Here is a 20,635-nt window from a genome sequence, read left to right as displayed (position 1 = left end):
AAATAAATTAAAAAAAAAAAAAAGCACAAAGACATTAGTAACCAAAGAGAGAAATGGGGCAGGAGTAAGAAGCTGGGAGGTGGTGGGTACAGATGATTCTGTGGAATGTTATGAGGCAAAACAACTCAGTAGTTACAAGGAATCTGGGCAAAGTTCAGTGACCTGGCCATCCCCATCTAGGTGTCCGTGTAAGTTAGGCCCTCTCATCAGCCCTTGCATCTACCCTGAAACAGGTCCCCCTGAGACGGGGACACCGCTGTCAGACAGTGCAGGGACCACTGAGCACGTGACATGGAAGGAAAAGCTCCTCTGAAGGAGTAGGAAGGTCAGGGAGGAGAAGGAAGTCTTGGGAAGGCAGTCTGCCCTGAAAAGATGTGAAGGGAGCCCGGCAGAAGCCAGGGCGTGCCCGACCCGAGGGCTCAGGCTCAGAAGCATCCTCTACAGTAAACAGGGGGTTAGGGCTGGGGCCAGGGAAGAGTAAGCTCTGCTTAAGGGGGCCAAGAAGGCCCCCATGACAGACTAGTCACCCTCCTACCCGCCAGGCAACGCAGTTCTGTAAGAGGGAGGTTGGCAGACGGGGCAGAGGTGAGACTCTGAGCAGAGACCACTCACTTCCATCCCAACTGTCAATTCCCAAACTACCTCTCTCCCTACCCCGGGCCATGGCTGTAGCTCAGGCCCCAGGCCCCCTTCCCCAGACTAGGATCATGGAGCAGCCTCCTGGTCCCTCTCCAGACTGTCCCCCCAGTCTACTCTCTTTGCTCCATCTGTGTGATCCTTTAAGAGCTCCCCATTGCCCTCAAGACAGGATTCAAGTTCCTGAACTGACCCCCTTGATTTGACCTCCACCTACCCCTCTGCTGCCTCTCCTCTGCCCACTCAATACCTCCGTCTCCCGAACTCAGCCTGGTCTCTGGGTGTATGGCTCCTTCTCCCTGGGTGTCCTGACTCCCATCGCAGCTTCTGGGAATCTTCTACACTCAACACAGGTCCTCCTCCTTCAGGAAGCCTTCCTAAAACAATCCAATCCTTGGCCGGCCCTGTGAGTGCTCTCTACCAGATCGCCTTGTCTCATGCTCTCTTTCTGAAGCCTACAGGCCTCCTCCCCGCAACAGCAGCACCTCATAGCCAGCACTCCAGACTCCCTGCTGTCTTGTGTAAGGACAAAGATACAGCATCAGGGTCCCTGCAGTCGAGGGCAGCCAGTGTCCTAAGAAAGGCAAACCCACCCACAGATGCCCACCACACAGGACAGACTGGGAAGAAAGCGCCCACCTATGCCAGGGCTCAGAGGAAGGAGGGAAGGCCTTCTCAAGGAAGAGGGATCTGAGCAGGGCCTCAAAGGATTTCATGGCAGAGGAGCAGAAAGGGCATCCTCGGCAGAGGAAGGAGCAAAGAAAGAAGGGAAGGGCCATGCCTAGAAAAGCAAGCCTTAGTCTAAGCGCAGGGAGTGGGGGAGGGGGAGGCGCTGGGGCTGCAAGACCCACTCTGAGAAGCCCGTGTGGCTCCTGTGGGGGTTGGGAACCAGGAGACTGCCAAGGCCCAAGGCCAGAGTAGGGCCCAAGCCCCAGTGCCCTAACAATGACAACCAGAAAGTGTACAGACTAGAAACATTTCTTGACTGTGAGTGGGCCTCTGCCCATGTCATACTCACTGCCTGCCACATGGCGGGGGGCGGGGGGTGTCAGGGCAGAGGGAGGGGACCAGAACGGGGAGCAAGGTCCAGACTCAGGGGGTCTGCGCTTCTTGCAGGGGATCGAGGGGGACATGGAAGCCCCTGCCCCAGGCTGAACATTCCCTCCCAGGGTGGCAGCGGTGCCCGCACGAGGCTGGGCGCAGACCAAGGGGGTCTGGGGTCCTCCAGAGCCAGGCAGGTGGGCAGGCAGCAGTCAGGATGGCCTCTTTTCGGGGCTCATCAGTCGCTCCACCTCCCGCATGAACCGCAGACACAACTCTTCCTCCCAGGGCAGAGCCACGCACTGCACGGCCACCGGCAGCCCCACGCTCTTCTTCATGGCCTGCAGGGGACACGGGCATCAGGAAGGAAGGCGGTGGACACAGGGCCCCACCAGGGACCAGGAAGTACCCCAGCTGGAGAGAAGGGGTGGCACAGCAGAGCCAGGCTGCAGTCTTTCAGGCGCCTCGCATCAAGGAGGTCCGGCAGCGGGGCGCCTGGCTGCCCCACTCGGTAGAGCATGCAACTCTTGTTCTTGGGGTAGTGAGTTTGAGCCCCATGCTGGGTGTAGAGCTTACTTAATGGGGAGGGCAGGGGAGGGGAGGGGAGGGGAGGGGAGGACCAGACCACACGTGCTCATGCTGCTTCCTTCCCAGCAGCCAGAGTTAGGGTGTGGGTAAGAGTCCAGGGGAAAGGGGGGGCACCCAGGGGCCAGGCCAGGTCCTGTGGCCTCACCTTCTGTAGCACGTTGTCCCACATATCCCCAAAGTAGCCCCTGTAATGTTCCATCTGGGCCTCATCCTCTGCGGTCACCGAGGTGACAGGCACCACCCCCGCGGGGAAGTCCAGGCAGTTGTAGAGCAGAGTGTAGCTGATGGCCGCTGAAAGGCACCACGGGCAGCTAGAGACTCCAGAGGCCACCGTCTCCCCCACCCCGCCTCCCGGGAGATGGCACCCTGCCCCTACAGACTGGGAAAAGCTCTCTCCCAGAGCCCAGACTGGAGTGAGTGACAAAGCCCAGGAATCTGGATTCAGGGCCGGCTTTGCCCAGGAAGCCTCCCCACCTGGACTGTTGTTCCTATTTTTCTTGGCTTTTCTAAATCCCACCTGGACTTGAAACTGCACCTCCCCAAACCATAGGCTCCATAACTCAAGATCTCCNCTGGAGAGAAGGGGTGGCACAGCAGAGCCAGGCTGCAGTCTTTCAGGCGCCTCGCATCAAGGAGGTCCGGCAGCGGGGCGCCTGGCTGCCTCACTCGGTAGAGCATGCAACTCTTGTTCTTGGGGTAGTGAGTTTGAGCCCCATGCTGGGTGTAGAGCTTACTTAATGGGGAGGGGAGGGGAGGGGAGGGGAAGGGGAGGGGAGGACCAGACCACACGTGCTCATGCTGCTTCCTTCCCAGCAGCCAGAGTTAGGGTGTGGGTAAGAGTCCAGGGGAAGGGGGGGCACCCAGGGGCCAGGCCAGGTCCTGTGGCCTCACCTTCTGTAGCACGTTGTCCCACATATCCCCAAAGTAGCCCCTGTAATGTTCCATCTGGGCCTCATCCTCTGCGGTCACCGAGGTGACAGGCACCACCCCCGCGGGGAAGTCCAGGCAGTTGTAGAGCAGAGTGTAGCTGATGGCCGCTGAAAGGCACCACGGGCAGCTAGAGACTCCAGAGGCCACCGTCTCCCCCACCCCGCCTCCCGGGAGATGGCACCCTGCCCCTACAGACTGGGAAAAGCTCTCTCCCAGAGCCCAGACTGGAGTGAGTGACAAAGCCCAGGAATCTGGATTCAGGGCCGGCTTTGCCCAGGAAGCCTCCCCACCTGGACTGTTGTTCCTATTTTTCTTGGCTTTTCTAAATCCCACCTGGACTTGAAACTGCACCTCCCCAAACCATAGGCTCCATAACTCAAGATCTCCAACTTCCATGGTGCTGAGGACAGGGAGCTCGTTCCCTCCGAGAGCATCCCAGGTGACCCCCATCTCTCTCCAGCCAGTTGGACTGTGAGCTCCCCAGGGGCAGGGCCCTCCCCAAGGGTACAGCCCTCCCCCAAGGGTGCAGCCCTCCCCCAAGGGTGCAGCCTTCCCCAAGGCTTCTCTTGTACTTCCCAGCAGCCTGCTGGGCACTGCGCTGAACTCACAGAGGAGGAGAGGCAGGCAGGAGTGTCCCAGTGTGTGCTGGGGCAGCTGACCTCACCTGTGGCCTTGCCTGGGGCATTCAGGTCCAGAGCAGGGCCCAGCATGGGGGTGAGCAGCACGTCCAGGTCCAGCGCTCTCCACTGGGCAATCACGGAGTTTCGGTACACCTGGGAGGGGGCCAGCACACCAGAGGAAACCCTCAGAGCCAGCCCATCGCATAGACTCTTCAATGCAGGGACCATGGCCGGGGTGGCTCTGGCCCCAGCACCTGCCCCTGCATATGGACTAAGCCACACTGGGATGGGGGTGGAGGTCCTCGGGGTAGACAGGCACGGCTGCCTCCAGGAGGCCTCCATTGTTCCACCTCCCATATGAACTGTAGACATCATTTTTCCTGCCAGGGCAGGGCCACATAGTTCCCGACAGCACGGGGGGGGAGAGGAGGACAGAGAGGCATCCAGGACAGGAGCCACAGACTGACCCAACCACCAAGGGTCAGCACCCAGGCAAGTGAGGATCAGAGAGCAGGGCCTGAGCAGAACAGTCCAGGGAGTGGAAGGGGAAATGACAGGCCACTCCAGGGGACCAGAGGGACCGGTGGCTAAGAGATCCCACTGGCAGGTGCCCTGTCTAGTTCCGCCCCACACCCCACCCGACTCTAGTCTAGGACCTCTGGCCTCACCTCAATCTCGTGCTGCAGCTCCCAGAGCTTGCCGGCCGACCTGGGCAGAGGAAAGGAAGTCACTGGCCATAAAGGTCACAGCCATGGGGAGTAGCAACATCAGACCCCTACTCTTAACACCTCCCAGATCTCACTCCTCCACGGAACCTTCTCAACTAGGGGGGCTCCGAGAGGGAAGCAGCACAGGAAAGAAGTTCAAATCCCGAAGTTTATGTCCTGTAGAGAAATCAGGCCCCAAGAGAGATTTAGACTGTGTCACTTAGTGACTTTACAGCAGAGCCAGGCCCGGATCAGGCCCGACTCCCACCAGAGCCGTCAAAGGTCCTGAATGCCTGGCAGTGAGAGAAGGGGCAAGTCCGCAGGATGTCAGGGCTTAAAAATGAGGCCATTTATGGCCTGCTTTTCCCACCCAGGCCACTAAGGGGACAGCAGGACCCAGTGCAGCTCGGTTCCCGTCAGACCTCTAAGAGCAGTGTCTCTCATGGGTTCCCCAGTAGCCCCCTCTCCCCTGGGCCTCCGGGATGCTTCCTTTCCTGGTCCTTTCTACCCTCGCCTAGCCAGGTCTTCTCCTCTGCACCCTGTCTCATCCTGTGATCTCCTTCAGGCCCCTCCTCTCTAGCCAGACTTAGACCCTGTGAAGACAAACTTCAAGGTCCCATCTGGAAGCCACAGAGGTTGCCACCCTGGCTGGGCCACTTCCAGCCTCAGAAGAGACTTCCCTCGGCTCTTCCCATCAGAAACCACTTAACCCTGGGTCAGGGGAAGAGGCGGCAAGATCTAGGCATAGGAAATGTCCTTACCGGGACTTCATGCTGTTAAGAAAAGATGCTACCCTTGGGAGCTGCCGAAGGACAAACACAGTGTCAGTGACTCAGTTCTGGGCTGAGTGCACACAACAATCTTTTTCAGGCCAACACCTGTGCCTCTTCCCTCTGTCCCTTCCCCCAGGTCCCAGGTCAGCACCTCTTTCGGCATGCAGCTGGCTGAAGATTGCAGGGCATGGGGAGAGGAGAGGAGTCTGGGTAGGGGGTGGAGAGAAGAGGAGGCCATGCTTGCCCAAACCAAGAGATGCTAAGGCGAGAGGGGAGAGTCCCAGAGGCTCCCTCCCAGCCCAGCCCAGCTCTCCACTCCTTGTGCTCTCACCACAGGCTTCAGCAGGAAAGCCAGCAGTCCTTTCAACCACCTCGGCATCTTCAGAATGGAGATCAGGTCCCCCAAGCAGGGGTCCACGAAATCACCTTTGCTGGGAGACAAAGGGTCCAGTCCGGCACCTGCTCCCCAGGCCTCCCTCCTGGCTTGCCCCCCCATAGCACCCCCAGCTCAGTGTCATCTACTCCGTGATACCTCCTCCACTCCCTCGCACCAGACTCTCATGCCCACTGGTCTCCAACCCCGTCATCTGGCCTTCTTTCCTTTTTCTTTCTTTCTTTTTTTTTTTTTTTAAGATTTTCTTTTTTTTTTCTTTAAGTAATCTCTACACCCAACATGGGGTTCAAATTCACAATCCAGAGATCAAGAGTCCCATGCTATATGGACTGAGCAAGCCAGGCACCCCTATCTGCCTTCATTCATTCATTCATTCATTTGTTTTAAAGATCATTTGACAGAGAGAGAGAGAGAGAGAGACAGCAAGAGAGGGAACACAAGCAGGGGGAGTGGGAGAGGGAGAAGCAGGATTCCTGCTGAGCAGGAAGCCTGACATGGGACTAGATCCCAGGACCCTGGGATCATGACCTGAGCCGAAAGCAGACACTTATCCAACTGAGCCACCCAGGCGTCCCTATCTGCCTCCTTTTAGACGCGTGACTTATTTCTGATGATCGTTTCGGATGCCTGGGCTCCACTCCATGCCCACTGGAGCTTCCCAAGGCAGGACCCCGCGTCTCCCTCCCCGGCACACTCAGCTCAAAGCCATAAGGACTCCATGAGGGCAACATTTCCATGGCCAGGCCTTGACCCGAGGACATCCCCTATTAATGCTGCTGCCAGCCTAGAGGGACAATGCAGCCACCATGACCCTTATTTCTGAAGCTGTCTCTAGCTCTAGACCTCAGGGAAAGGTCTCAGGAGGCTGACCCCAGGGCTTCGCTCTCAGGGCCAGAGTGAGGAGCAGCCCCTTCTGCCGAAGCCTGGACCATACTCAGGTACAAGAGGGAGGCCAGTCAGCCCAGCCACAGCCCTTCACAGGTCTGTCTTGTACCCCTATCAACCTTTAAGGACTGAAAGCGTCTAAATGGAACCAGCTTCTCTAAACATGAGCTCTGGGGCGCCTGGGTGGCTCAGTCGGTTAAACATCTGCCTTCAGCTAGGGGTCCTGATCCCAGGGTCCTGGGATTGAGCCCCACACAGGGCTCCCTGCTCAGCAGGGAGTCTGCTTCTCCCTCTGCCCCTCTCCCTGCTTGTGATCTCTCTCTCTCTGTCAAATAAATAAATAAAATCTTAAACAAAAGAGCTATAAAAAATAAAATAAATATGAGCAATGCAAAGTCCCTTAAAGTAGGTCTGATCCAACCAACCCACTCTGCAGAAGAGAAAACTACTCAAAAGGCAGGTTAGGCTCAAGTCGGAAAAGCCTGGAGTCACAGCATGATGTCTAGACCTCTGCCTTCCTGCCTCACCCTGCCCTTGTCTCTCAATCTTTCCCGAATAGACAAGCAACTCCCCTGCCCAACCCCTACCTCCCAATGAGTTTTCTTCAATTGAGCTCTGCTCAATCCAGCCTCCCCTCCAGTCGGTCCCTTTCCAAAGTCTCCTGGCAAGAGATCTCCAGGCTTCACCTGCACAGTTAGAGGGGCAGCGAGGTCCCTGCCCAGAATGCTCTGACCTTGTTTGTGTTTAGCTGAAGCCTGTCCCCCATTGTCTCCCAGAGTGGCCCATCGGTAGACCCCACCCCAGACCCCAAAGTCCAACATCACTCACAAATTCTGTAGGAAGCTGTGGCCGCCATCACTGAACAGCCCACCAGTTGACAGGGTCTCCAGAGCATGGGGTATGTTGCTTGGCAGGAAGGGAACCAGCTGCGAGATTGAGGGGGTGTAAGGCCCCCACACCTAGAAACCCTTGCCTCCCACAACCCCCATGGACCAACCCTGCCCCATGGTAGCCCCCACTGGAGCCATGAAGGCAGCCTTTCTGACCCATGAACACTCCCTTAAAACGCCCATCATGCAAGAAGTCAAGCCACACATAAACTTGTCTCAGATGAGCAGGTTGAAACCCACTGGCCCACCACCCTGGGATGGTGGGAACCTCTAGACAGCTGTGCACCGTTGTCTGTGGTTGACAGGAGCCTCCCAGAGCAGCGCTCACTCATCGCCAGCACAGGGCTGGGTTCACCACCCGCCACGTAACCTAACACTCGTGATCAGCCCTCTATCCGCGGGTCCCATGGGGACATCGTCCCCATCCCAACCACAAAACAATCAGGGTGAAGGGACGCCAGGGACAGGTGGCAGCCACGGTACCGGGAAGGTTTCCCTGAAGGAGGGGCCGTACCAGGACTTCCAGGTTCCCACAGCCATACCGTGTGGCCAGCAGCCTCAAGGCTCTGCTTCGTCTCCAGCACGGCCCGCTTCATGGCCGGGGTGGGCATGGTATACTTGTCGGTCTCATAATACCCCACACGTAGGGGCCGAGAGCTTGCGTAGACCTGGAGGCAAAACCCCAGAGTCAGAATCAGGTCAAGAGAGGGAGGCCCAAAGTAGGGCTCCCAGACATCAGAGAAGCTACTCAGCCCCAGACACAGCTGACAGGCTGTAGCCCGGATCCCCAGAAAACTGAGTGCCTGAGAGGCCGGCCCTTTCTGCATCTGACCCTTCCACAAAACCCCTTTACAATGACTCTGCAGGAGGGGCCGGCACGGATGAGGATTCCCACTGACCATGTGATGAAACTGAGGCTGCAGGTCTATATAGGGAGATAGGCAAACGGCCCGGAGTGGGGCTGGGACTCGCCCCAGTCCATCCAGTGCAGACTGACAACAGGTCAGAACCTAGGTCCAGAACCCAGGTAACCGGTCTCCTGAGTCTAGGCCCTCCACTGCCTGTTTCAAGAATGCAAGTCCTGGCACCCATGATAATTCGTTCCAGACCACATCACAAGGACCTCCTCCCCTCCCCTCCTCCCTCTCAGGAAGGGGTTCTTAAACCACTGGGTCGTGAGAATATCCTCTGCCAAGGAGGGGCAGCTCACCCCACCCAGCCCAGTTCTCCTGCCAACGAACACCCTAGTTCTCCCTCAAGTGGTTCTGGGCTGAGAAGTGACTCTTGTCTCTCAGTGCTGGCAGAAGAGGCTGAGGCCAGAAGGTGGGACCTTTCCCCAGCAGAGAGGCCTCCCAGGCCAGGCAGAACGCCCCCGGGGTGGCCACAGGCAGGCAAGGGCTCCATCTGGTGGCTGTCTGTGGAGCAGCAGCGGAGCCTGGCTTCAGACCCTTGGGGTCTGGTTTTCAAGAGACAGGGTCTCCCAGGCCTGCACACTGCCTGGGACTGCTCTCCGGGCTCAGGAGCACCAGCAATAATCAAAGTCAACCCCATGCCCGTCCCCACCCCTGCTCACCTCCTCCTTGAAGGGCAGCGGGGGCACCGTGGGGTCCAAGCGGAACATGTCCTCACACAGCAGCGCTCGCAGACACAGGGCTAGGCTTTCCACATCTCGGGCCATGGGGCCAATTGAGAGCTGCACTGTGGGGTAGGGAGGGGAAGAAAGAAAGATCACCTTGCCCTAATGGGCTCTGGGGCTGGGTCCAAGCAAGGGCTGGGCCATGGCCCAGGAGTGTGAGCAGAGACAAGGAGGTAGGAACTCAGACCTAGACTAGCCTGGGAGTCAAACACTGCCCCCAGGAGAGGCAGGGGTAGAGGTGGATCAGGCAGAGCCCCCCTCCTCCAGGGCACTGAGGGAACCCCCGATCTCACCTGCTACCTGTCCATAGACACAGCCCTTCAGGCCACTCTTGCTGGATAAGAAACACAAGATGTTGGAAACAGGAAATGGTCACCCTCTGCCCAACCCCAAACCCATACAGCAACTTAGAACTCGTTCACCACTTTGGAAACTAGGAACCAAGGCCAGTGGTGCTGTGACACTCCCTCCCAGCAAAACCCCAGTGAGGAAATCCCCGCCTGGGGCCTAGAGAGGTTGGAAGCTAGGCCAAGATCACACGGCAAGAGACCCAGAAGCTCCTTCCACCCACCGGCCACACCATACCTGATGCGGTTTGACGTGGGCTTGAGGCCACAGATGCCACAGAAAGCGGAGGGAAAGCGGATGCTGCCTCCAATGTCAGTGCCTAAGCCCAGGGGGGAGCCTCCAGCCCCAATGAGGGCCCCTTCACCCCCGGAGGAGCCACCTGGGCTTTTGGAGGACTTCCACGGATTCAAGGTTTGGCCAAAGAGGGGGTTACTGCAGTCGTAGCTGCGGAAGGCAGGAACAGGTCAGCCCAGGTCACACTGGTGCCAGCGCCCCTGCCCCCACCCGGCCCCCAAGCCCACCTGAACATGGACTGAGGGACGTTGGTGTGCACGAAGGGCACGGCGCCCTGCATCTTCAGCACCTGCACCACCACGCTGTCACACTCCGCAGGCATGCTCTCGTTCAGGCTCAAGCCCAGTGTGGAGTCCTGGCCCTAGAGGGAGGGACAGGCCACGAGCAGGGTGTGGCTGAAGGCTCCGGGGCCCTTCAGCAGCAGAGGGTCCCCTCTGACCGCCATCTCACAGGCCAAGGGTGGGGCACCCACCTGGGGTCCCTCTCAGGGCCTCTGGACCTGCTACTTCCTCGGAGGGCCCAGGGTATGCCAGGAGGCAGGGCTGGCTGGCAGGGACAGGGGTGCGGGGGTTGGAGCCGGTTGGGAGGCAGGGCACACCTTGTAGCTGAAGCACTCCTTGAGGCTCACAGGGACGCCATAGAGCAGGCCCCGCCTTGGAGCCTGGGACAGCTGAGTCTCACAGTCCGCCAGGTAGGTAGTCACACAGTTGGTCCCTTTGTTTACTTCCCAGGCCTGGAGGAGGGAGAAATGGACACAAGGCAGAGTGAGATTGGCCTCTTTTTTTTTTTTTTTAAATTGTGGTTGAATATACATTATATAAAATTGGCCTTTTAGTATACCCAGGGAAAGGGTAACCAGCAGCATGGCCCAGAGCCAGGAGCACAGAGAATAATCTAGAGCCCAGCACCCACCTCACTGGGGACATCTAGCCCCAGCCTCACCCTGGCAGTCTCTGGCCTCAACCCCAAGATGGAGAGAGTACTTCCAGGACCAGGGCACAACCAAGGCATCCAAAGGAGCAAGACACTAGCTTCAGACACTCCCCAGCAGGGATGAGCTGGGAAGAAGCTGAGCTTCGGCCTCTAAGCCACATCTCTGTCAGTGAAGCAGACAGGGGCAGATCCCCATCTCAGGCCACCCTGAGAGTCAGCATGGATCAGGGCTAGACCCAGGTTCCAGCCTTCCAGAGGCCAGCAGGCTCTCTCCTGCCCCAGGCCTTGCCTACACCCGCCCCAGTTAAGCGTCCCCTCTCCCGGACTCTCTTTAATCTGATTATCAAGTCACATGGAGGAGTGACTGGCTGATACCAATCATTTAAAGGGATGGGAGCTTGCCTAAAAGGAAATGATGCCCTAACGGGGACCATCTGCCATGGGGCCTCTCCATAGCCCTCAAACCACACTCAGCAGCGCCCTACGGGAAGGCTAGGCCAGGGCAGAACGATGTATGGCTTTCAGCAAACACTCCTGTCCCTGCGAGACATCTGAGGAAAATGGGTGTGGGCTCGCTGCCACACCTCGGCACGTGAAATTGGGGTCCTCCCTCCGTAGTCAGCCTCCCTTCCCCTCGCTCAGCAGCAGTCACTCACCCTGTGGTCACCCACGCCCATCCGTCACCCAGCGGGCACATCGGCCTGCTTAGTGGCCATAGTCACTGTCACGCACTCTGTTTCAAGAAACCAGAAGCAAGGCAACTCATAAAGCACAACTCTTTCTTTCCTTCATTTCATTTCAAACAGATGCCTGGAACACTTACCGTAGGAAAGACATAGTGTCCCGCACTAAGTACGAAGACAAATAAGACAAGCTCTGTCCACAAGGGGCCAGCGTTGACAGGGGAAAGAGGACAAGGCAAGTGCAACAATGCCAAGAGAAATGTGTTAAAAAGTGAGCACTGAAGAGGGAGCCCTAACTCAGGCTGGGAGGGGAGGAGGGTCAGGGAAGCCTCCCTGGAAGAGGGCCTCCTTTTCTGAGCCCCTAAGTTTCAGCCGGGGGTGCCGGCTGCCCCAAGTGGAGCTAAGAAGAGGGAGAAGAGCCTTCCAGGTAAAGGGGATCCCACACAAGGCAGGGCTCGGCGTGGCAGGCTCTGGGTGCCAGGGAACCACCGGCAGGCAGCCGAGCTACTGATGCCCATCCTCCAGAAGGCCTTGGCCAGACGGATGCTCGAGACTGAAGGGGGCAGGAGAGCAGAGTCTGAAGAACTGGAGACCTGAGAGGGCATCCGGCCAGGAGGCTGGTTCTCCATCATGGAGGAAGATGGTGGTGGAGGACCAGGGTGGCTGCTGGGGGGATGGGGACCAGGGGCTGGACGGGAGAGAGCTATAGAAAGAGAACAGACCACACTTGGTGACCGATGGGGTGGAGGCGGGAGGGAGAGGGAAGTCTGGGCTGAAAGCCAGGCTTTTAGCTAAGACAACATGCTCAGTGTCGCCCCCATACAAACATACAGAGTCAGCTCCTCTCTCTCTCTTCTTTCTCCTTCTCTCTCTCTCTCTCTCTCTCACACACAGCTCCTGGCAGCCCCTGGCACTGTGGTCCCACCCCGGCCCTCAGAGAGACTAACTCCAGGCCAGGTTTTCCCCACAGCCTTTGCAGAGAGAGGGAGGATCCCCGGCACCCAGGCCTCACCCTTGCTGCCCTTACCTTTCCCACGTAGGTGAAAAGCGCCGCCTCAGGGGACAGCTCCCCACTGTGTAACTTCTGCACCAGTTGAGTCAGGGGCAGGGCCAGCAGAGCCTCTGAGTCCAGGTCAGGGTTCTGGGAAGACACTTCAGGTAAGTACCCCCTCTCCCCACAGGCCCCAAGTGCCTACAGCAGACACATGGGGCCCATGCTCCTAGGTCCCCACACCTGCCAAAGCAGATGCTCGCTGTCACGTGCCAACCCTTGACAGCCATGCCCACCTGCAGCTCTGATACCAGAAATGGGGCCCAGCCTAGGCAGGTCCTTGCCATGGACAGTGCGGATGTATCTCTTCCAGAAGGTTATTGGTGGGGGTGCCCTGGGAAACGCCATGCCCAGGCTGATTATTAAACCATTACAAACCACCCCCACTACTAGCTGCCTATAGGCACCGTGCTGGTACGCTCTGTACATTGGTGGAATCCTGTTACCATTCCCATTGCACAGACAGAGAAACTAAAGCGCCGAGAGGCGAAGTGCGTCACCCAGGACCATACAAGTAAACTACAGTTCTCTGCGCACTCAGCATAGGCTGTCCGCTGGCTACCCACCTGCACCTAGCCACTCAACCCCTAGCAGGGGAGGCAAAAAAAAAAAAAAAAAAAAGGAAGACACCATCCTGGGTGGTTGGGACTGTAGCCAGAGGGCACGCCTAAAAGAGGGCTTTTCCCCTTCATTCCAGATATGTATTAGGCGTCTACTCTGCATCAAGCACCACACCGGGCATGGGGATACTACTAAACAAAAAAGGCATGTCCATGCTTTGGGAAGTGAGCAGGTAATTAATAAGTAAACAAGAATCTGAGAGAGAGAAAAATAATTTGAAGAAAATAAAACTCGGTGTGGTGCGTGGGGGGCGCGCAGGTAGGTAGAGGGGCAGTCAGAGAAGAGCTCTCGGAAAGAGGGGGAACGTTTTTTCAGATACTGTACTGCCAGGCCTGGAAGTCTCCCAGAGACTCCAGGGTCAGCCCCTGCCTGCAAACCCAGCTTGTTCCTGCCTCAAAGGTATTGGGCCAATTAGCAAACACAGTTAGAGGTGAATCTCTGAATCACGGCCACCACTTCCCAGCCCCACTCTCTCCTGCTCTTGCCAAGGTCACTAGGGCCCTCCTCTTGCCAAATCCAAGAGATACTTGATTCTGTTCTTTGCTCCACATCTCACTGAGAGTCTCCAAGGTACTGAGACCACACACTGGCTCTCTTCAACTTCCTCTGGTTTTCTCCTGCTTCTCTGCCACTTGCGTCATCCATTTATCCAGTCAGTCGACAAACGAGTTCTGAGCATCTACTGCGTGCCAAGGACTACGTTAAGGGCTATGAATTTAGAGGTAACCAAGACAGACAAGTCCCTGCTTTCAGGAAGCCTGCCCTCAAGAAAAGAAACAAATTAACAAATGATGGACAGTTCATGGAAAGTGCCAGAAGACAAGTGCACAGTGCTGTGATGGAAATAACAGAGGACTGACTGGTCAGGCCTCTTGAGGAGGTGACATTTCTTTCGGCTGTGATCTGAAGGATGAGAAGGAGCCAGATGTGGGAAGAGACAGGTTCCTCTTGTTCCCTCTCTGATGCTGGGAAAAGTGAATCCTTCTCTTGTGGCTTCCAATCCAGGCTCTCCACCTACCCCACGGTCTCCTGACCCTCCACCCAGCCTGACCCAATTGAGCTCTGGTGCTCACAAGCTATTCCCATTGCCACCCACCCCTGTGTCCTTCCCCCTGAGCTCACTGCTCCCCCACTTTGCACCGGCTCCTGCTCTGTGTACCCTTGCTTAGGGAAGGGCTGCCGTCCATTCAGGTGGTAAAGTGAGAAAAAAGGAGTCATGCCAGATCCCTCCTTCTCCCTCTCACCCACAGCCAAATCCAGTCAGTCACTGTGCCCAATAAGTAGCTCTGGAAAATGGCCACTTCTCCATCCCCTCCACCAAGACCCTCACCAGCGCCCAGGCTTTCTCTCCTGGCTCACACGGGGGCCACCTGACTGGCTGCCAGGCCAAGGCTTGCCTCACCCATCCGCCCTTCCTGCCAGGCCAGACAGTGCAAAGCCAATCAGGCCTTGCCTCTCCCCTGAAGGTCCTTGTCACACCACAAGCCTCAGAGGTGTGCCGGGAGGTGCTTCCAGGCTTGTCAGACTCCTCCACAGCCCTCCCTGAGACACCACCTACTCACGCCCTCCAGACATGCCCACCACACAGCCTTGGTGCCCCGGCCTTAACAGCAAGAACACTACACCCCCTGGCCTTCATTTGTTCAACAGATAAGATACTGACTTGGGATATATATATATATATATATATAATATATATATATATCCACAAAATACAGGGAGCCACAAAGAAGAAAAAAATGAATCCATGATCTCTCCACACACACTAGATAATCCCTGGTGATATATTTTTTAAAAAGAGACACAAAATGAAAAATGAACATTTACCCCACCCACCTCTAGGACCACCTTGCCCAGTCCCTCTTTTGAAAAGGAAACCATAGTAAATGGCTTCTAATGAAATCTTACAGGGGAAAAATGTTTATGAAAAACCCACCATGTATGTCATTATTTTTATATATTCTGGTTTTGCACAAAGGAATCATACTAAAAACACAGTACTTATTACACTTTGCCTTTCTCACTTCATGATGAAAATAGCAAAATAGCTTTTTTTTTTTCCTGATTATATAAATGTGCTCACTGTAGAAAAGAATGCCTAACAGTACGGGGAAGAGAGTAAAAATCAGCGAAGAGCCCCCCGCACTAGAGCAATTACCACCACAGTCTGGTCACCACCATTTCCCACCTTCCCACAAGACGCCACAGGGACCCTGTGCGCCTCAGCTGGAAGCTGTCAGAAGCTCCCTCCAGTCTCAGCACAAATTTTAACTCTGTCCTTTGTTTTTGGGTGCGGATGGCTGATGACACCATTGCTAAGTTATTTTTAAGTCTTCAACTAGTTATCAGGCAGCTGAGACATTTCCTCTTTCACAAGACACCCAAGAAAGTCTGCAAACAAGGGGGCAACAACATTTGAATGGAGAATGCAGAGCAGTGTACAAACAAGTTCTAACATAGCATAGCGCCACCCTGTAGCAGCATACTTTTCCAAGGACGGATGCCAGAGCTATCACGGAACTGCTGCCCCCCGCCAGCTGTTTTTCTCCCTTGAGGCCCCTCCTGTCCTAATTTCTGGGATGCTACGTGGTCCTCCATGTCTTTTTTCTTTTCCCTCATGGTTTTTATCACTTTTGTTCTATTTCAAGATATCTTTTCCATTTGGTCATGTAGGCCATGAATCCTGGTCTCAACGAATGATTCATCTACTGAATTATTTTGCTTTAAAGTCAGGTTCAAGCGGGGCTTGGAGAAGGCCAGGAGATGGAACTACGGGTCAGATCCAATGGAAGGAAGCGGCATTTGTGAAGACCAGCAGGGTTCTGACAAAATGGGTTGTAAGAGATGTGGGCAAAGGCAGAGGCGTGAGCAGGGGCTCTGGTATGTCTCTCCCAGCCATCAGAGTCTATGGCTGTTAGTCCCTTTCTTCAGTCTAGAAAGGATGTTAAAATTCATAGAGGGGCCAAGGTGGGGGGAAAAGTACACAAAGAGTTGTTACAGATTAAGCCTCACACAGTCAACAGAGAGTTACCAGAAACAGGTCTTACTCTAGAGTTGCTCAGGAGCCGAGAGAGGTGAACCACTTTGTGATGATTCAAGACATGCTTAGGACTCCCCCTCCTCCAGCGATGCCTGGGCACACTGGAGGTATCTGGGCCCCCAGCCAGCTTCATCAGGAGTCTATCAGGCCGGAGCTGCACCACCTCGCTGCTGTATTCCCCCAGGGCCCGCGCAGGGCCCTGCTTACCTCACTACTGCCTCTTGCTATTTGGGGCTGGGCCGAAAAAGCCCCAGAAGAAAGGCTCCTGAGACAGCCTCAAAACCCACATCCCCATCATCCTGCGACTCCAGAGCCAAGCAGCAAGGCATTTGGGGGCAGGAAGGAGGAAGGAGCTGGTCCCAAGGTCCCAAGGGACTGAGTTCAGCTAAACCACCTACCTCTTAACTGCCCCCAGGGCCTTGAGAGCTACTATCATCAAGACCCCATCGCTTTGCTGATTGTTCAAACCAATGAGATTACTGAGATAGTTCTTTCTCCTTCACAGTTGCAGGAAAATCAAAAAGCAAATTTCACTCTTCACCCATCTGGAAGAGCCAAGCTTTGACATTCTGAGGCCAGGCTTTCTTGCCCCAGGGAGGGTGTAAAAAACGGTGTTTTGTATTTCAGAGCCAAAACTTTTACCCTGGGAGGTTTTGTTCTTAAAAATAATGAAAGGCAGTCTCTCCAGAGGGAAACTGTGTAGATGCTGGTGTTTGGAGCTGAAGTGAAGGAAGACCCACCCTGCCACCACCTCACACTCCGGCTAGCAGGTGGGTTTCTTGTGACAAGGAGGGGAGTGCAGGAGGCAGGAAGTGTGGGCTGATCCCTGAAGCTGCCCCCACACAGTTCTTGCTGGTAGAACTGGCTGGCTGCAGTTCTGGCTGTTGCTGCAGAACGGGGTGGGGGGGGGGGCCTTGGGAGCAGTGGAGGGTCTCCAGGCTGAGCGGGTATCATTGCAGGGATCCCTGAGTGGGGTGCCTTGGAGTTCAGCCAGAGAAGGAGGACTAGACAGGCAAGAACTTGGGCTCAGGTAGGGTCAGTGGCCAGTCTGGACTGAACATCTAAAAACTGACGGTGGGCTTTTCAGCCAGCTTGACGAATAGAGCTGGAACCAGATACATATTTACGTCAACAAATAAATATGACATATCCTGGCCTGGGAACCGTGTGTAGGAAATTCATAGCAGCTAAAACCTCACTGTGATCAAGGCTGCACCCTGGGCCTGGCATCCTAAGGCCCGGTCTCCCTACCTATTATCTCCCCCCTCCACTCCCGTTTTCCCCCGCTGGAATGAGGCTGGAGAGTCCCACTGGGGATCTAGGTTCTAGTTCCAGCTCTGGCCCAACTATAAAATCACTTGCTGCAGCCAACCATCTGCTAAGTGCAATTTTCCGTGACCCCATCCCTGGCTCCCAGCTAGGCACATCCTCCTGACTCCTGTTGTATCCCCGGTCACCTGGAGTGCTTTCCCACCTGACAGATCTGAATCCCACCGAACACAAACCCTCACAAACAATCGTGGCAAGTTTTTCCTCTCTCGGTACATAAGAACATCTCTCAGAATTTATAATTTTGATTTCTAGCTGGGTCCAGTGTCTCAAACACCTGGAGCAAAGTCCCCTCCTTTAGGCTCCTCCCCAGCGCCTAAACACACCCTGAGCTGATCCGGAAGGAGAAAAGCTTGTTGACGGATCATCCAGGGAAGGGCTGGAATTACACCTGCTCAAGGAAAGAGGCCTATCAGGGGTTAGGACGCCACCTGGGCGGCAGGAGCTGGGGAGACTATTCCAGCCCAGCTCCCTTGCACTTGGGCAAGTTCTGCCCTGACTCGCTTTCTGGATCACCAAGCATAATCAAGCACTTTGAACTGTGGGCTCTGCAGATTTCCTTGGCCATCACTCTCTGATTCCAAAGTCCTAAACCCGAGCATCCTAATGGTTGTCAGGCTTGCATTTTTGCGTTCTAACAGTCTTGAGATTCTTTGGCACCGAGCAAAGCTCCTCTTTCTTTGAGTGCGGCGGTGTCCTTTCATGACTTGCCCTGTTCCTTTCGTTTCCCTGCCCCTCTCCTCGGCCGGCTCTACCTGCCTCGGAAAGAGCACGGAATGCTTCAGGGCGTGGAGGGGTTCCGAAAGTAAAACCTGCGCTGCCCGCCACCTGCCCGTCCGCGCGCCAGCGCGCCTGAAAAGGCTGCTAGGGATACCCCCGCGCTGTGCCTCCCCACACACGCCGGACCCGAGCGGTCACCTGGAGGCGGAAGCGCTGCGCCGCCTTATCCATGCTCTCCAGGGCCGCCCGCTGCCTCTGCCGCGCCCGGGCTGCCGCGCCCCGCGCCGGCCGGCGACTTGACCAGCGCAGGGCCACGGCCGCTGCCACGAAGCAGCAGGCCAGGGCAGCCCCGGAGGCGCCAGACAGAGCGGCCCACAGTTCGTCCAGCACCATGATCTCCCGCGGCCGACGGATGCCAAGAGCGACAGATGAGGAATCAGCACGCGCGCGTGCCGCCGCAAAACCCGGCCTGGATCGGCCCGGGAGCCCGCGCCCGCCTGCGCGGAAGGGGCGGGAAGAGCGCGGCGCGGCCGCCGGCGGGCGGGGAAGCCGGGAAGCGCGCTGTTGCCTGGCAGCGGGCCAAGGCCGCAGGCGCGCAACGGTCAAGGTCAAGCCCACGCCCGGCGGGGAGGGGCGGGAGAGGCAACCGCTTTCCCCCAGGCGCCCTCGGTCAGCCTCCGCCCCGCGCACCCCACAGCCCCAGCTCCCGAAGACGTGACTAGCGGGAGCTCCCTGCGGGAAAGGCCTGACGAGAGGACAGAGAGCAGCGACCGACTGATGGGGCTCGCGGACCTGATTAATCCTTGCAAACAGTTTAGAAGCATCTTTCCAGGAGACCCTCCCCGGGCGCCCACCTCTCCCATGCTCGGGGCTTCCAGGGGCACCAGGCGGAAGGGGCCCAGGAAGTCCCCTGGGGAGCCCACCTGCCGCCCCTTCCCCTTTCCCAACTCTGGGACCCCGTGTCTCTCTCCCAGGGCTCTTCTTCAAGGCCAGACACCCATCACTTGTCCTTTTGCTCAGCCACCTCCTACTGGCTTTCCCAGACTGGCTTTCCCAGAGTCACCCTTCTCCAGTCATGGGCCCTCCTGGATTTTACATCCAGAGAGCAGAGAGGACGCCTGACCAGGAGTCTGGGGACCTGGCACTCTCCCTTAGGGGGATGGGGTGGGGGTTACATACACAAACAAAATACTCCCATCCAGGCATCTCTCCTAGGACTTTATGTGCTTTATCTCATTTGTCCTCCCAACACACCTAGGAGGAAGGCATTTTTATGATCCTTATTTTACAGCTGAGGTAACTGAAGACAAGAGGGGTTAAATGACTTCTGTGGATCACACACGTGACCGAGTGGGGACTGAAACTCAGCTCTAGTCTCAAACCATTGCTCTTAACCATCAAGCTTTACCACCATTACTGCTCCTGAAAGTGAAACTCTGTAGGACACAGGGTGGGAATGTGCTTTGTGGCTGGAAATGCAGTCTGCTAAAATACTCTGCTAGTACTCCCGTTCTGTGTTTAGTTCTCTGAATCTGTGCCTCAACATGTAAAAGGCGGATGGTTAAAATGCCTACCTCACAGGATTGTTAGCAGTATGTGAGGTCCTTTAGGATTGGTGTCTGGCACATAGTAGGCCCTCCATAAATGTTTATTGACTGAATGAAAGGCCCACCTGAGAAGCCCCTAGATGTGTGAAACTTAAAACTATCAGTGGGGCGCCTGGGGGCTCAGTCGGTGAGTCCACCCACTCTTGATTTTGGCTCAGGTCGGGATCTCAGGGTCCGGGGATGCGCCCCACCACCATTGCCGCACTCAGCTCAGAGTCTGCCTGAGATTTTCTCCTTCTCCCTCTGCTCCTCCCCTCCCTCTCTCTCTAAAATCAATAATAAATGTTTAAAAATAAATAAAACTCTCAGTTATTTTAAGAGAAACATGGTTTATTCCAGAATAGCAGACAGTTGCAACTCCTGACAACCGAGCCAGGCCAGAGCCACAGGGAGGTCCAGGGAACAAAGGTGAGGACAGCTCTTTTACAGGAGAAAGGGGGAAGCTAGGAAGGGCTACTAGAAACAACAAGTCCATTGGAGTAAACTGGGAATTCGAGTAAAGTAGCTTTTCATTGGCTGAGTGATGACATTCTCTCATTGGCTGAGCTGTTGCAGGGGGAGGAGAAAAACTTTTTTCCTCCAGTGGGGTAGTAGAACTATGAATTTGCAAGGTGTGTCACTTTCTGTTGGGTCTGCAGTTGAGGAGTGATGGGGCGTGAGAGCTCTTTCTTCTAGCCTAGTGATTCCACTTTAAATGAGATTTTGTGGGGCACCTGGCTGGCTCAGTAGCTAGAGCCTGCAACTCTTGATCTTGGGGGTGTGAGTTTGAGCCCCACGTTGGGTGTAGAGTTTACTTCAAAAATAATAAATGAAGTTTCCTTTTATGAGTTTTCACACGTGTATCGGAAGAATATGGACCTGAGGGTCTTGTAAGTCGGGCTGTCAGGCTCTTGAGCATATTCTGGAGGG

General features: G+C 55.9%; 1 protein-coding gene across 2 annotated transcripts; it reads right to left on the bottom strand.

Moving 5' to 3' along the window:
* Nucleotides 1-292: 292 nt before the first annotated feature.
* Nucleotides 293-18,635, bottom strand: FAAH (fatty acid amide hydrolase). Of its 2 annotated transcripts, XM_034651881.1 has the most exons (15): nt 18,318-18,635; nt 12,386-12,499; nt 10,341-10,475; nt 9,970-10,103; nt 9,686-9,892; nt 9,394-9,434; nt 9,038-9,162; nt 8,007-8,132; nt 7,403-7,500; nt 5,627-5,726; nt 5,284-5,324; nt 4,484-4,523; nt 3,860-3,968; nt 3,157-3,302; nt 1,738-2,018 (listed from the first exon to the last, which is right to left on the bottom strand). In XM_034651881.1, the coding sequence occupies exons 1-15, from the start codon at nt 18,510-18,512 to the stop codon at nt 1,890-1,892; spliced, it is 1,740 nt and encodes a 579-aa protein (XP_034507772.1). In that variant the 5' UTR covers nt 18,513-18,635; the 3' UTR covers nt 1,738-1,889. The 2 variants fall into 2 exon arrangements, with proteins under 2 accessions (XP_034507764.1, XP_034507772.1); XM_034651873.1 differs by lacking the exon at nt 3,157-3,302 and having other exon boundaries at nt 293-2,018.
* Between the last annotated feature and the right edge of the window lie 2,000 nt (nt 18,636-20,635).

The sequence above is a fragment of the Ailuropoda melanoleuca genome, chromosome 2, assembly GCF_002007445.2.
Source record: "Ailuropoda melanoleuca isolate Jingjing chromosome 2, ASM200744v2, whole genome shotgun sequence".
NCBI classification, from domain to species: Eukaryota; Metazoa; Chordata; class Mammalia; order Carnivora; family Ursidae; genus Ailuropoda; species Ailuropoda melanoleuca.
This window is presented reverse-complemented; position numbering and strand designations above follow the sequence as displayed.

What these genes read in the sequence shown, in the direction of transcription:
- FAAH (XM_034651873.1), bottom strand. Translation starts at nt 18,512, where the DNA reads ATGGTGCTGGACGAACTGTGGGCCGCTCTGTCTGGCGCCTCCGGGGCT. An exon ending in TTTTCACCTACGTGGGAAAG is followed by an intron (nt 10,476 to 12,385) that starts GTAAGGGCAGCA and finishes TCCCTCCTCCAG; the next exon opens with GCCTGGGAAGTAAACAAAGG. An exon ending in CCCACGTCAAACCGCATCAG is followed by an intron (nt 9,435 to 9,685) that starts GTATGGTGTGGC and finishes TTTCTTATCCAG; the next exon opens with CAAGAGTGGCCTGAAGGGCT.